A 17,147-nucleotide genomic window follows, 5' to 3' on the forward strand; every position below is an offset into this window, starting at 1 on the left:
CTATGTTTAGTAAATTGGTTTTGTTCATTCAAGTGTGTTTATTGTGCAATTGCTTACTTTTGCTTGATCACCATTAGTAAGTAGTAGCTAATCTTGATTTTGGAAAAAATAGGGTTAGTGGAATTGCTTGAATGATGCATGAATATCACTTTGGAAAAATGTGGTTTGTAAATGGCATAGGAATATGTTATTTACCATGTATGGCTTGAAGGAATTGTGCTTAAATTGGTATTCTTAAAATTAATTGGGCATAGGAATATGTTAATTAATTAGAGAATTAAACCATAAACCCTTTGGAAAAAGGATTATGACATTTTAAATTCCTAGTTGACATTATCAATTTACAACAATACTCATTAGCACCAGTATATCAACTTTGCATTTTTAGGCCAATTTAATAATTCTAGCTTGTTTTCTTCATAGTTTGTGTTTGTTAATTTTTTTTACATATTCTCATCACTTTATTTTATTATTTGTTGAAACCAATTTGTGAGTAATTAATTTTATAAATTAGTTTCCAATTTTCAATCCTGTGGAGACGATACTCGATTTATCACTTTATTACTTGTTAGCGATTGCGTACACTTGCGTATACAATTTTTCACAACAAGTTTTTGGCGCCGTTGCCGGGGATTGATTTAGTGAAATTTTGTTTGTGGAACTTAATTACTATCAATTTGTTTTTTTTTTAGTTTTTCATTTGTTTCATTTTATTTTCCTTGTTCTATTTTACGCTTTGTTTGTTTGTCTTGGTTCCTTTTTCAAGGTACTTGGGATGTCTCATCGACAAGTCCTTATGAATTTTGTTCAACATGACTTGGAGTCCTTGTATGAAGTATGGTGGAGATACAAGGCACTCCTAATGAGGTTTCCATATCATGGGTTGTCCAAAGAGTGTCAATTAGAAAGCTTCCTAAATGGGTTGAATCCAAGCACAAGAAAATGGGTAGAAAGAGGAAATGGTACCACCAATTTCTACCAACTATCAATTGATGAAGCCTATTGGATGTTGGAAGACATGGCGGAGTACAATGAGTGGTGTTGTAATTGTCCAAACAATGACCATGTTTGGGAGGACAATTACAACAATTTGGAGCCAAATTTGGACACTTACACTCAAGGACCAAATGATGAGATTTTAGAAGATTTACAAGAGTTCAACATAGAAGAAGATCTTCATCAAATGGCTCAACCAAGCTCACTTGAGGTGTTGATGATGGAGTTCATGGCTAAAAATGATGCCTTAATTCAAGGCCAAGCTTCATCCTTGAGGAAATTGGAGAACCAATTTGAGCTTTTGGTCAATGAGTTGTGTGATAAACACCATGAAACTTTGGGCATTGATATGGAAAATTCAAGGGAGAAAGAAGAAAATGAAAATGTCATTTTGAGGAGTGGTGATGAGTTGGAGATACTTGGGGAAAATTTTGAGCAATTACAAGAGCTCACTTCAATCCAAAGTAGTGAAATAAAAGATAAGGAAGCAAGCATTCCAAGTTGGTCAACATTTATTGCTGCTCATAATGCTGTAGCATTATCACAGCAAAACTGCCCAGTTTTTGAAAAAATTCAGCAAGAGCATTTTTGCATTCCTCAAGTCAAAGAGCTCGTGGTAATGGAATATCATGTTTATGAAGATCCTTTTTGGCCACCACCTCCTCCTCCACCATTGGCATGGTACCTTGGCATCCATCTTGTGCATTCATCGAATTCAAGTCAAGTTGAGCATTGTGCCTATTCAATTCCATATCTCGCCAAGCTTGAGGGCGTCCACAACAAAGACCCATTTGTGAGGGCATATGCCACTCTCTATGGGCGGAAGCCGCTCTTTGATGAGTGCTTCTCAAAAAGTCAAGCCGACGACTTTAAATCAAGCGCTTCTTGGGAGGCAACCCAAGCTTTCTAAACTTTGTCTTTATTTTGTTTCAAATTCAATAAATATGCAATGTTAAATGGCTTTGACAATTGCATTGTAGTTTTTTTTTTTTCTCTCTTTCTTTTCTTTTTCTCCCTTGTAGGTGCAAGCATAAAGTCAAATGGAATTGGACGCACTTATGGAGGTTGACACAAGCAAGTTTGCGCATCATTGACTAGGGGAGTTCTTCTTTAACTCTTCTTTATTTATTTTAAACTTGCTTACACATATTTGAGAATTTTGTGCATACAATGTTTTGGGAAACTAAATATTTTTTTTTTCTTTTCTTTTATTTTGCTTGTTTGAAAAAAAAAAAATTGAGGCATATGTGCTTTGGTTTGGTGATTTTCCACATTCTAATACATGATTGATAGTGTGCATAGCTTGTTGAAAAATGTAAATATTGCTTGAGCTTGTGACTAATTCTTGTCCTAGTTTTATTTTGATTGAGATATGTCCAATTTTGAGCATAAATGCCTTGATCATTTAATTGTGTGTGATTTGGTAAAAGTTCGTGTAAATATGTGATTTTGTGATCTCACAAGTCTTAGAATTTTGTTTGATTATCTCTTGAGGCGAAATCCTAGACTACACTTAACCAAAGACATGATTTAGGCCATCTTTGGACCGTTTGAGCCTTTTGAGAGCCAACCATGATATTATTTTATCCCTAGCCACCCTCTTTGAGCATAATTGATCCCTTAATTTTTTTTACCACATATAAGCCTAGCCAAATACAAATATCTTTACCATATATCCATTGAGCACCTTATTATTCTAAGATATTTGTTAGTTGGGTCATGAAAAGGATGAGAGGAGTGTAATTTTGGTTGAGTGGTAATTGGGTGAGTATTTTCATTGTGTCATTTTATTATTCTCACCATTGGGGATAATGTTGAATTTTAAGTTGGGGGAGAGTTAACATATTTTGTGTATATTGCCATTATTATATTTGCATTGTTAGATAAAAAAAAAAAGAGAAAAAAAAAGGAAAAAGAGCGTTTAAAATTAAGTTTGGGGTGTGCCACCCCTTGAAAAAAAAAGTGTGTTTAAAATTAAGTTTGGGGTGTGCCACCCTTGTAAAAAAAAAAAAACAGGATTTTTTTTTAGAAGCTTGAAGTCTCAGGTGTTATAGCATTGCTTCAGCATTCCGGAGCAGAGACACAAAAAAAAAAAAATGCTATGCTAAGGCATTGCTATAACTCCTGGGAGCACATTATTTTGAAAAATTTTGGGACAATAAATAATGGCAATATTAATACTCAAATTTTTTGTGGGATATTATTTGAGGAAGTAAGTGTGAGGTCTCATTTTGGTCTTGAAAAATTAAGGTGTTTTTAGGTGTTTTGAGCCAAAAATGACTTCTCTTAACCACCTTCACCTAAGCCTTACATTACAAGCTTGAAAAAGTCCTTTTGATCTTTGGTTTGTGTTTGTCTACATTAGTGGAGAGAGAGATGAAAAACAAACCTATGAGACTTTGTCACTTTAGAGATTTTGTGCTTAATTCATATTTACATAAATTGATCTAAATTGCAAGTAATATTTTGATAAAAGGCATTTCACACACACACTTGGAGTAATCGAAATTGGAATGAAACTTGTGCTTGAATTTTTCACAATCATTGGACAATCTTTTTATTTTTCTCTAAGCTATGTTCATTAATCAACCTTTAAGGAAATGTGGAGATCACCAACTTTAGTGTCATATTGCCTATTGTTTTACATTGATTTTAGTTTATTTTTTCTTTTTGCTTGAGGACAAGCAAAGTTTTAAGTTTGGGGTGTGATAACTCTATGAAAATAGAGTTATTTATATCTTTTTGGGCATTAAATTAGTTTTGTTCTCAAGAATTTTTAGTTTATTTTAGTGACTTTTATTTGGTTTTCTTTAATTTTGCATAAATATTAATTTTAGTATTTTGAAATTAGTTTTAATTAATTTTTTTAATTTTTATTTGTTTATTTAGTCTCCCAATTAATTAAATACAATTGTGTGTGATGTTGTAGGAATTTAAATGCAAAATTGATATTAAGTGTTATGGGCCATGATGTTGGGCTTTTATTTCACTAGTTGAAAGTCAAAAGAAAGAAAGATTGGGCCAAAAAAAAAGAAAGATAAAAGAAAGTCAAGTGAGGGCTTGTTTTGGAAAAAAGATAGAAATGAAAAAAAAAACATCCTATATATGATGATTGAAGGCAAGAGAGTGAGGGGAATTGAAAAAGGAGGCGGCTGGTGGACTCCAGGGACACCTACAACAATCAAAGAGAAAGAAAAATGAAGAAAAAGGAAAGAAAAAAATGAAGAAAAAGAAGAAAAAGAAAAAGAGAGAGAGAGAGAGTTTTATTTAGGGTTTTAATTTAGTATTTTTATTTTGGAGATTGGCAATTATTCAAAGGAAGAAGAAGAGAAATTTAGAAGAGGAACTTGGAGTATTGTGACAAGCTCCAAATGGGTTGTTATTTCTATCTCTCTTTTCTTTTAAACTTTGTAATTTTTGCACAATTATGAGTTAATTTTTATTTTGCTAGAATTATTTTGTTGACTTAAATTGTAATTTGGTATTTTGTTGCTATGTTTAGTAAATTGGTTTTGTTCATTCAAGTGTGTTTATTGTGCAATTGCTTACTTTTGCTTGATCACCATTAGTAAGTAGTAGCTAATCTTGATTTTGGAAAAAATAGGGTTAGTGGAATTGCTTGAATGATGCATGAATATCACTTTGGAAAAATGTGGTTTGTAAATGGCATAGGAATATGTTATTTACCATGTATGGCTTGAAGGAATTGTGCTTAAATTGGTATTCTTAAAATTAATTGGGCATAGGAATATGTTAATTAATTAGAGAATTAAACCATAAACCCTTTGGAAAAAGGATTATGACATTTTAAATTCCTAGTTGACATTATCAATTTACAACAATACTCATTAGCACCAGTATATCAACTTTGCATTTTTAGGCCAATTTAATAATTCTAGCTTGTTTTCTTCATAGTTTGTGTTTGTTAATTTTTTTACATATTCTCATCACTTTATTTTATTTTTGTTGAAACCAATTTGTGAGTAATTAGTTTTATAAATTAATTTCCAATTTTCAATCCCTGTGGAGACGATACTCGATTTATCACTTTATTACTTGTTACGATTGCGTACACTTGCGTATACAATTTTTCACAACAGTTATCAATATTTTTTAAAGGTATTTTCTTAAGTTATATGGGATCTAATATTTAATTACACTAATAGTGATATAATATCGAAAAGGATGCTAAGTTCTAATAATACCTTTAGCAATTCTCTAAACAATCTCCTAATAAAAAAAAATTTAAAACTATATTTTGAGTGCTAAATAATCTCGTAATAAAGATTTTTTATGAACTAACCATAAAGAGAATTGTTATAACACACTGTCGGTATTGCCTAATACTATTTAAAAGTGATATCTTACGATTAGTTAATGATATTTTATAAAAATTATTAAATTAAGTTATATGAGATTTAATATTTAATTAAAATATAATATAATAGAGAATTCTAACCTTTCAACATTTTTGAACCATAAGTAGACAAGGAGACAAGTCATAATGGGATATAAATTCTATTTGATTTTGTTTTATTATTTATACATTTCCCATCATCTTTTCATATTTATCTTATCTTATCTTTATTATAATTAAATTCCAAGTTGAGAAATATAACTATTAAATTTGTCTACAACAATAGTGTAATAAACTTATTTTAATTAAAAAGGTAAAAAAATATTAATTTTTTATTAAAAAATATAAAAATATATATTAAAGATATAAAAGAAAATATTAAATTACATTAAAAATAACAAAATAATATTTATTATGGTATAAAATTTGACTCATTTTATATTTTGTGTTAAATTTAGCATTAATTAATTTTTAATATATACTAAATTTATAAGACCATAATATTAACATTGTTAGCATTCTATGAGAGATAAGTAGGACTTGGGTCAAATAAATTTTATATTTTAATTATGATTCGGCATAAATTTTTTAAAGTATTTTAATTTATTTAAAGGTTTAAATATCAAAATAATTATAATAATTCATGAATATTTTTATTTTATTTTTAAAATTTAAATTGAAGTGATATAATAAATAAGTTATAATTGATTAGTTGATTGTGTCTAAACTAAGCACAAATAGTGTTGAAAAAAAAAAAAAACTAAGCACAAATATCTATTTCTATATAAAGTGTGCCTATATAACCGAATTCTTGGTTTATGAAAAATTCATAGGTGACTTCTTATTTATATTAAAAATATAATGGTTTATTATTAAAAATAAAATAGTTTATGAGAAATTCATGGGTCACATTTTATTTATATATAATAAAATAAAAATAAAATAAATCTCATTAAATTCAAAAAAAAAAAAAGAAACATCATTAAATACAAACAAAAAAATGACTCAACATCAAATCTTCAATTACACGATACATGTAATTACTCAAACATCACATCTTTCAATTATAAAAAAAATGACTTTTTAGGAGGGAAAATATAGTTGTCTAATAGAGCTAAAACAATATGTTTCCAGTGTGATGAAAAATTAAAGCAGCAATTTTGTTAATATCAAAAAGTTTAATTCAATTAATCTTAATTTACTCTTTCTAGAATCAATATTTGAACAATAATTTGAATTAATCTTATAATCTTAATTTTTTTAATTCAATTAATAATTATTTGTCACGTAATTATTAAGTCTTTTCCCTTTAATTTTCCTTTTGTTGATGATGCTAATTTATTCATATTTTGATTTCTACAATTTTTGTGTTCAGACCATTAAAGTAGTGTTCTACTAGGGGATCTAACGAGTTTTGCCCATTCGCTAATGGCCTCTAAGAGTTCAAATTCCAGTATTGTATAAATCTTCAATTTGTTTTATTTCTTATATTAACTGAAATTTCGTTACTTTTTTTTTTTAATTTACAACTTTATTGTTTATATCTTATTAGGGACATTCATGAAAATTAGGGTTTCTTTAAAATATACAATTAATGAGCATTACTTTTTGATCATAGTGTATTTTCCATAGTTAAAAACCTCAATAATCTCTATCATTTGATATCAAATAAAATAAAATTATCATGATGTATACATCATGGTTATTTAATGAGTAATTAGTGTGTTAAAATTGTCAAGTTGATATTTAGAATTGTTTATAATTGAATTGTTTCTTTGTCAAAATTAATATTAAATATATTTATATGTTTATAGGTTTATCTATTTTCTCTTAGATCAATCATGATCATATAGCAAAAAAATCATACTCATATATACATGTTATTTTCATTTTGTAATTTAGATCTTCTTAGTCATTATTTAGTTCACTTAAACCTTTTCCGATTATGGTAACTGAAGTTTTGTTTCTTTTAGGTACTCCATTACAAAAATCTGTATTACATGTATTATTTATTTTTTACTATGAGGAGGTAGATTTCTTTATTGAGAAATATATAGTGTGACAAATTATTGTTCATATATTGAATAATTATTTTTGAATAATGGGATTCATATATATATAATTGTGTATATTGAATTCTTTATTCAAATAATTATTTTTTATTTTTACGTGATTATTTATTGTTCATATATTTAGAACCCTATTTGGTTAAAGTTAAGATTATAAGATTAATTAATTTGTGATTTCTTCATATACACATAATAATAATCTCACCTAATAACTAATAATATCTTTTGTTTAATTTTTAATTGTATAATTTTCAAATAACATAGAAAAAAATTAGCATAAAATATAGTATACGTGCCTTGCACGTAGCTTTTTGCTAGTATATATATATGTATGTAAAAATAAAAAAAAATAATAATAAAAAATAAAGAATTGTAGCTAGTATTATTCTCTTCCAAAAAAACAATTATAGTGTGTAATTCATGAATTTTATTATTTATTTCAATAGAATAAATTAGTTACAATTAACTGGTTTTTTATTTTTTATTTTTTTATTTTGAACAAAGTTACAATTAATTGATTGATTGTACTATAGCTAGCTAGTATTGTCATCTCTACATTATATCAATACAACAAAATCATTTAAGAGGGAAAAAAAGAACTATATATAAACAGTAAAGCATGCTTTTATTTTTCTATATTTAATTTGATAAGACAATTATTTACATTACATAATAAAATAATGATGATGATAATAATAATAATAATAATGGTTCAGCCCACAGATCTTCTTTAGGGATATGCAACACAATTATCAAGATTTAAGAACCAAAACTCAGCTCTATAAATGTACCATATTTCAACAAAGCTTCACATACAAATTTTATAAATAAATATTTTATAGTGTAAACATGGAGAAACTAAAGAGTTTTAGGCATCTTAACAATAATATAGATTTGGTTCTAAATGAGGAAAATAGCATAGAATTGCTAAGAGCTCAAGGCCACATATGGAACCAAATCTTCAACTTCATCAACTCCATGTCCTTAAAATGTGCCATTCAATTGGGTATTCCAGATATCATCAACAACTATGGAAAACCCATGACGATTTCTCAACTCAAACTTGCACTCCCCATAAACCAAAAAAAATCCTCTTGTGTCTATCGCCTCATGCGAATTTTAACCCATTCTAACTTTTTTGCTCTACAAAAAGTAGAAGGAAGAGAAGGAGAAGAAGAAGAAGGTTATGTTATAACTGACGCTTCCAAATTGTTACTCAAGGACAATCCTATGAGTGTCACACCCTTTTTGTTAGCCATGCTCGATCCTGTGATAACTAAGCCCTGGGATTTTCTCAGCAACTGGTTCCAAAACGACGATCCTACACCGTTTGACACGGCTAATGGGATGACGTTTTGGGATTATGGTAGCCATCAACCAAATCTAGCGAGATTCTTCAACGATGCCATGGCTAGCGATGCACGATTGGTGACGAGTGTGGTGATCGAAAAGTGTAGATGGGTGTTTGAGGGAGTGGAGTCATTAGTTGATGTTGGCGGGGGGACCGGAACTGTGGCCACAACCATTGCAACTAGTTTTCCCCAAATTCAATGCTCTGTTTTGGATTTACCACATGTTGTAGCTGATTTACAAGGTGCAAATAACCTAGTCAATTTTATTGGTGGAGACATGTTTGTTGAAGTTCCTCCAACTGAAGTAGTTTTGTTGAAGGTACATACATCTAAATATCACTATAAAAAAAAGTTCATTGTGACTAAACGTGATTTTTAGTCAGAACAAAAAGTTCATTGTGACTAAAATATAGTATTGTGACTGAAAACATATTTAGTCACAAAAATCACAACTTTTAACCACAAATATTTTAGTATTGTGACTAAAATACATGTGAAGAATTTTGAGATGAGATTTTTTTTTTTTTTTTGAAAAGGAGATGAGAAATTTTCATATGGTCTTTTAAGTAAAAATAAATAATCAAAATTCAATAACTTTAAAGAATAAAGAGAGGAAAAAAAAAGGCACTTAAATCATATCAAAAATATTTAATATTCAAGTAAACAATTATTAATAAAATACTTTTAAATATTGAGCATTTGAAATTTCAGATCTGTCAGTGTCATTATTTAATATATATGGCTTGTCTTGTTATTTTATTTTAGGTTTAGTTTTTCTTTAATATTTTAACATTTTTTTATGTAATAATTTTAATTTAGAAAATTATTAATATAATTAATTAAAATATATTATATTTAATTATTAAAACAGTGGATATTACATGATTGGAATGACGAAGAAAGTGTGAAAATATTAAAGAAATGCAAAGAGGCCATAACCAAGAATAATAAGAAAGGAGGGAAAGTGATCATAATAGACATGAAAGTCGAAAATGAGAAAGATGAAGACGACGAGTCATATGAAACTCAACTCTTTTTCGACATGTTGATGATGGCGTTGGTCACTGGAAAAGAAAGGAATGAAAAAGAATGGGCTAAGCTTTTTAAAGATGCAGGCTTTTCGGATTATAAGATTACACCTATTTTAGGTCTAAGATCTCTTATTGAGGTTTATCCATAATTAATTAATTATACTTATAATTAAGTAGTGTTAATGGTTGTGTTGTTTGTGAGCTCTTTCTCTCTCTATTATTGGTATGTTGTAATAAGGAAACATAATTAACATTATGAGTAATTATGTAAGCCAAAAGAATAAGATATATTGATGAGACTCATGAAGTTTAATAATAATGTGTTTAAATTTTAATTATGTTTGATATGTATTATTTTCCTTTCATAATTAGTAAAACTTTAACAACGTTTGTTGTTTTATATGATGAATTTCTTTGTTTTGTTTTTTTAAATATAATTTGACTTTTTTGAACAAATCTTTTAGATTTTTCAAATAATTATAATTTTTTTAAAATTTTAAAGTATTAAAAAATATTAATAAGAACTTCAGAAAAATATTAAAAAGAATTTGGCCCATAAAGTGCAACCAAGTGACCAACCACATGCATTGTTTCATCATAAACATGTTTTTTTTTTCCTTTTTACTAATTAATTTAACTTACCAAAACTCTCTATAATTAAGTTTTTATGTGAATTTATTTCCTCATAAACTTGATTAATTATCTTTTATCACTCCTTGTTTGGCTGTTATATTGTACTTATCTCTAACAATATTTGTTAGTGGTTAGTTACATTCATGCAACATTTAACAATATATAAACACATTAGTTAGTTCATCAATCTTATTAGAGTATTTGTTGCAAAGTGATCTATACATTAACATGATATCTAGATGCCATAACCACTTGAGGCTAGCTCAAGTGGCCATAGGTGGGTATGTGTGTGTTGGAAATTCTGGGTTCGAATCTCAGATAAAACATGGTTGTAATATATAAACGCTGAAATCAAAAAAAGATATCTAGACGCCATGGACTCCATCTCCAATGTCGTGCCCCCATCGGTCCATAGCCAACTCAGAGTTCAATTAAAAGAAACTCATAGTTTCAAATCACTTTCTATCAATCTTATTACTAATTCTCTATCTTCTAAAATGAAAGAATATCTATTTATCCTTACTAAGAGAATATCTTACTAATTCCAGTGGGTCTGATATAGTAGTGGGAGTCATGGCTCTAGTGAGTATTATTCTGGTGAATATGTATAGCCTCTCATTCTATTCTGATGCCAATTGAATGACTAGTGAAGATGATACTTTTATGTCTCCACTGAATTCAATCTTACTGAATTTTTTTTTTCTTTCTTTTGAGACCCCAAATTTGAGTCTTTTGAAATATTGCGAATAATGTTCTGCAAATATTTTTCTTAAAAATGAAAAATGGTGAAAAAAAAACATATAATCACAATTATATATACATACATAAATGTGAGATTTTTGTGTAGCTTTGATTCAAAAGCTTTGAGATGTTTCCGACTCCGACAAAAAAATGGAGAGGTTGAGATTGAGCTCTTAATCACACAAAAATGAGAATTATCACGGAGACCCTTTGAAGATGCAACAGAAGAAATCTCGATCGACGGTGAGAAGGAAGGAGACGAAGGAAAGGGGGCTTCTTTGAATAATTTTATTACTGTGTGGTTTTAACATATTTTTTATTAGTACTCATAACAAATTCTACTAATTCTTCCATAAACAACAAAACTATTCTATTTTATGAATATTTTTCTATCGATTCACATGCAATCTGTTTATAAGACATATAAAATTTATTACTGATACTTGTTTCAGATGATTTAAGTGGGAGATAATTCTTTTTTTTATAATCTTGACATGGCTAATCACTTAAATTGTAGCTTTGGAATATTATAATTTTTACAAAACATACTAATTGGTTTTATAATCAATGTGGGAGTAGATTAAAATATTAAAATGACTTTTTCACACTACTTCCATCATCATTATAAGAGGCAAATGTGGTTGATAGAAATTCACATGAATACATGATCATATTATTATTATCAAAATTTATCCCCAACTCAATTTCTTTTAATATTCTTCTAATTCATAGTTATTGATACATATAAAAAGCACTTACACCAAGTCTCATATTGCTACTTTTTATAATAATACCAAATAAAATAATATTCAATAAGAGAATTTTATTTGCACCGCTATAAAGGTATACCCGTTTTAAATATTTTTATTTTATATAAAAATATATATATTTAATTTTTGTACTAATTTATTAAAATTTTATACTTATAAAATAAAATAAAATATATTTTAAATATTTAGACAGAAAAATTTGTATTTATTAAAAAAAATTATATATGATTTAAAAAAATGTGAAAATAAGATGAATAAAATTATTGATGTAAGAGGAAATAATGTGAAAAAGAAATTTTAAAAAAATATTAAAAGTTATTTTTAAAAGTTGTATTTAAGTTAATTTTTTTTTTTTAATATGAGGTGAACTTATAACTTTATAGAATGTAAATAAAATTCCCTTAGTCAATAGTAAAGACAATTTGATAGCTAATAATATTAGTAATATAATATCCAATATTAATTTTGTAGTTAATATAAGTAATATAATTTCCAATATTCATCATTTCATATATTTATAGATACGATTATTTGATAACTTTTTTATTACTTTATATTTATAAATATTGGGATATGATTATATTAGTGGCGCGTTTACTAAACTGTAATTGGAATCAGAATAATCAATGGGAGAAATGTATCGGTTTAAAATAGAAAATAATCGAAAATAATATTTTATTATGATGTTCACTAAACTGTCCGGAAAGAAAACCAGAATCATATTATTTTGTTTACATAACTAGAAAAAATAATCAGAATGCTTTAATTTCACAAAATTGTCATTATTAGAACATGTAATTATTTTCTGTTTATAGATTTTTAAGGGGTATATTTATCTTTTTCATTTTAAATTAATAAAATTAAAATAAAAATAAATTAAGTAAGGAAAATGAAAGACATTCCCTATAAAAATGGGGGAGAACATTTCCCCTTGTTTTCTCCCTAATTTGTGTGGGTCCAACTAGTATTCTCCTTTCTAAAATTGAGTAAACAATTGTATGGAAATCAAATAACTCCTCATACGAAGGCTGCCGTACATCACGAATTACAATCTGTAAAAATACAATAACAGGACAAAATCATACCCCTATAAATATTTTAAAGAAAAATTCATCTTTATATAATCAAGGGTTATTTGCGGCAAAACCTCCTAAAGTGGACAAGTTTTTGCAACTAACCCCCTAATTTAAAATTTTGGTGGTAAAACTACCTAAACCACTAGTCCGTTAGCAGTTAACCCTTTCCATCCATTTTTGGCTGTTAAGTGCCAGGTTGGAATGTCCACGTGTACACAGTGTACACGTGACACAATTTTATTAGTCCACGTAAAAATTTATTTAAAAAAAATAAAAAAATAAAAAAAATTATTTTAAAATTAAAAAAAAAAAATTATAAATAAAAAATTAAATAATTTTTTTTCTTTTTTTTTTTTTCTTTCCTTTCTTTCTTTTTCTTTTTCTTTCTTTTTTTCTTTTCTTTCTTGCAAACAGTCTTTCTCGATCCCCCTCTCTCTCAGCACTCGATCCCCACCTCTCTCAATCTCAGCCATTACTCTCGCTCTATCACTCTGCCCAGACCACCGCCCACACCACAACCAACCTTACTCCGCCCAGACCACCCTTCCTCCACCCAGACCACCACTGCCCACCACAACCGAACTGCCCACACCACCAAAACTACATCTACACACCAAAACCATCAACGAAACCTCTTTTTTAGATCCAAACAAAACCCCACATCCAGATCTAAACACATCAAAGAGACCTCAGATTAAAGAGAAATAAAATCGCAACTAACGGAGAAAGAAAATCGCAAGGGCGAGAGAGAGGGCTTACTGAACACGAGGCTCGTGAGGTGTGGAGTTCTGCGATGGGGCTCGTGAGATTAGAGATCTGTCGATCTCCTCCTTGGTGTCAGGCGAGGCTTGTGACGGTGGAGAACTGTGGTGGCCGCCCAAGGGGGTTTTGAAAACCCTAGATTGAAAACGAGAAAGAGAGAGGAGATCGAGAGAGAGTGATGTAGAGAGAGAGGGTTTGTGTTTGTTTCAAAGGAAAGAAAAAGAAAAAAACAGAAAAAAACAGAGAGGAGATCGAGAGAGAGTGATGTAAAGAGAGAGGGTTTGTTTCAGACGAAAGAAAAAGAAAAAACCAGAAAAAAAAAGAAAGAAAAAGAAAAAGAAAGAAAGGAAAAAAAATGAAAGAAAAAAAAATTATTTAATTTTTTATTTATAATTTTTTTTTTAATTTTAAATAATTTTTTTTATTTTATTTTTTTTTAATTAATTTTTTAGGTAGACCAATAAAATTGTGCCACGTGTACACGTGGACATTCCAACCTGGCACTTAACAGCCAAAAATAGATGGAAAGAACTAATTGCTAACGGACTAGTGGTTTCGGTAGTTTTACCACCAAAATTTTAGATTAGGAGGTTAGTTGCAAAAACCTATCCACTTTAGGAGGTTTTGCCGCAAATAATCCTATAATCAATTAGAATATATTATATTTGATTATTGAAACAGTAAATATTACATCATCATGTTCATGGCAATAAGATGAATACCGATACCTCCCATCATAATCGTCCTTCTCTGTGTCCAACTCAAGTAACCATTTTACAAACAAATAACAAAACAGAAACAATGATAGTCTATACATATTACTAAATCTTCATTGTTTATAATACAGAAAGATCAGGCAACCCATTTTGGGATATAACAAGACTATCGAATCAATCATCTAGCTCAATTTTCATGTATATTGATGTAAAGACCTAAAGGATCAGTAAAAAGAAATTACATCTTCTCAACTAAAAATCATTATGAACATTTTTGCATTACATTGTTCCTGTGTCAAATCTGTACCAAACTAAATGTGCACTATTGCTAGCCCTCTCAAAAACTAAATTATTCAAATCAAAACATCAATAAGTTTGTAGCTGTCCCAACAACAAAAGGTTCCATTAACAAGCGAGTCAAGAAGTAAAAAAGAACACCTAACGCAATGGATATCGGGAGAGCGGGCAAAGCTTTACGGTACACAGACAACAATATGAGTGTGCAGCCAAGTCCGCATATAATAGCAAGGTAACAAGCATAAACAGTCATAAGATCATACATTGCTGCTCTTCCAACTAGAACACTATAGAAAATAAAATCACCAAGGCCAAGTTTAATACCTCTACTTGATAACTCAACTCCTTCTCTTGTCACTTCTCTTTCATTTCCCAATCCCATTAGCTCAACAAGAGGAGAAATTTCCTCCTGACCGCTATTCGGTGGTGGTGGTGGTGGTGGAGAATCACTACTAGTAGAAGAATGCCTCCCCATTGAACTTAACACCAATGGTGACCTTTCCTCTTCATCTTCCTCACTCGAAACACCTCTCTCATTCGCAAAGTTTCGAACTTCAACCCCTGTGAACTCGCTATTGCCACCGCGGCCACCGTTTTCTTCTTCTTGGGTCCTAATTCTATTCGAATTGTCAGGTGAAATTGCCTGAAGCTCGACTGAACCTGAAAAAAAAAACATGATAAATTTTTTATTACCAAAATAAACAGGTTTAGTCACACAAGCTACCGAAAATTGTTGATTTATCACAGTGTAAGTTCATTACCTAATGGATTTTTACGTTCTAATACTCCATCGGGAGTTATCAGTATTTATCAAAGTTGTTCCAATCTAACAAAACGCTATTAAATCAAATGACAAAGACATTGTTGAGAAAAAGATGGATTTTCCCGGATGAAATGGTTGAAACTTTGAGTTCTCTAATTTTTATCCCATTCTATTTCGGTAGTTCGATCCTGAAATTTCTTAGTTTCTATATTTTCGAAACATGAGTATGTGACTTGTTAGTATTGATCTTATAAATATTACAAAGAGCCTACTTCTGCAGCTGCAGGTTTGCACTTTTACACAAGCAAGCAAAAATTCTCACCATTATGATCGTTTTGTGACCATAAATTTACACTTGAATGGTTGCTTAGTCTAAATTCAATGTAGTTATTTCGCTAATTCAACAAATTTCCCTAACCCGACTCCAAAAAGCCTCAAAAATTACACTATGCCACCATAAAACAGTAAATTCAATGTGATTATTTTGCTATTTTAACATTTTCATGTTGTCCATTGGGCAAATTTCCCGAACACTATGAAAATTTTCATTAGTAAAACAGTTTTCTAAAAAAGTTATTAGCAAAATAACCATGGACGCAAGATCAACAACCATAAATTTAAATTCAATGTGATTATGTATTACTAATTTAACATTTTCCATGTTGTTAATTTCTTAAATTTCCCTAACCTGATTCCAAAAGCTGCAATGGTGGCGATCCTCGATTCCCAACATCTCTGGAGACAGTAGGCCGAGCCTCATAAACCAAAGCCGGAAGCTCCTCATCTCGGCTCGAAGCTAACTCAACCAACAGCTTAAGAGGACCACCGGGAGCCAAAACCGCCACCAAATCATACAAAGCCAAAGCCACAAGAAGAGTCCAAGTAGTCCATTCCGGCAATTTAGTAAACCAAGTAGCCACAAAAATCCCCAAAGAAACCATATAAGCTTGTCTCAACACAATCGGAAACCCAGCGGAAAACAACGACAAAACCCCAACGACGGAGAAGTTGAATAGAAACACAAAACAAGTGACGGAATCGATCGGTACAGAGAAATGCTGAACGATTTCGAAGAAGATTGAGCCTCCGATCGTGGCGAGGACGAAGAAGGCTGAGAATCGCATGTAGTTTTTGAGGAAATTTGTGAAGTTGTAGTAGTAGAGAAGGACGAGGAGGAAGGTTACGACTGCGACGAAGATGACGAAGACTAATGCGTTGAGGAGTGAGCCTTCGAGCTTTTGGGTTACGGAGTCGGAAGGGTTTTCCATGTAGACGAGATTTGCGGCGGTACGGAGGGGAGGAGTGGAGTCGGAGGTGGTTGAGGAGTAGAGTGAGTAGACTATGAGGACGACGAGGAACATGCAGATTGAGACTGGGGACATTACGCCGACGATCTCTGTTCCGATCGAATCTAGGATGCTTGACTCCATAGCTATGGAGCTTTAAGCTTTTTTTGGTGTTTGGGAGATTTTTGGTGGAGAAGGAGATTTTTTTTGGGGGTTTATATATTTTTTAATTTATTATTATTATTATTATTATTATTATTATAATATGTGGGTAAATACTATTGATCTATAAAGTACT

The 17,147-nt window shown here is 29.9% G+C and overlaps 2 protein-coding genes across 2 annotated transcripts; one reads left to right on the forward strand and one right to left on the reverse strand.

Annotated features, from left to right (window-relative positions):
- The first annotated feature begins 8,096 nt into the window (after positions 1-8,096).
- LOC115721917 (probable O-methyltransferase 3) lies at positions 8,097-10,143 on the forward strand. Its single transcript, XM_030651022.2, has 2 exons — positions 8,097-9,093; positions 9,646-10,143. Exons 1-2 carry the CDS (start codon positions 8,272-8,274, stop codon positions 9,952-9,954), a joined length of 1,131 nt encoding a protein of 376 aa, XP_030506882.2. The 5' UTR covers positions 8,097-8,271; the 3' UTR covers positions 9,955-10,143.
- A 4,434-nt stretch (positions 10,144-14,577) lies between these two features.
- On the reverse strand, positions 14,578-17,121 carry LOC115723281 (presenilin-like protein At1g08700). The gene is made up of 2 exons (XM_030652723.2): positions 16,252-17,121; positions 14,578-15,460 (listed from the first exon to the last, which is right to left on the reverse strand). The coding sequence occupies exons 1-2, from the start codon at positions 16,991-16,993 to the stop codon at positions 14,862-14,864; spliced, it is 1,341 nt and encodes a 446-aa protein (XP_030508583.2). The 5' UTR covers positions 16,994-17,121; the 3' UTR covers positions 14,578-14,861.
- Positions 17,122-17,147: the final 26 nt, after the last annotated feature.

Source organism: Cannabis sativa, chromosome 9 (genome assembly GCF_029168945.1).
Source record: "Cannabis sativa cultivar Pink pepper isolate KNU-18-1 chromosome 9, ASM2916894v1, whole genome shotgun sequence".
NCBI lineage: Eukaryota > Viridiplantae > Streptophyta > Magnoliopsida > Rosales > Cannabaceae > Cannabis > Cannabis sativa.

Coding starts and splice junctions, on each gene's coding strand:
- LOC115721917 (XM_030651022.2), top strand. CDS start 8,272: ATGGAGAAACTAAAGAGTTTTAGGCATCTTAACAATAATATAGATTTG. Junction 9,094..9,645: donor CTGAAGTAGTTTTGTTGAAG/GTACATACATCT, acceptor TTATTAAAACAG/TGGATATTACATGATTGGAA.
- LOC115723281 (XM_030652723.2), bottom strand. CDS start 16,993: ATGGAGTCAAGCATCCTAGATTCGATCGGAACAGAGATCGTCGGCGTA. Junction 15,461..16,251: donor ATTGCAGCTTTTGGAATCAG/GTTAGGGAAATT, acceptor TTTTTTTTTCAG/GTTCAGTCGAGCTTCAGGCA.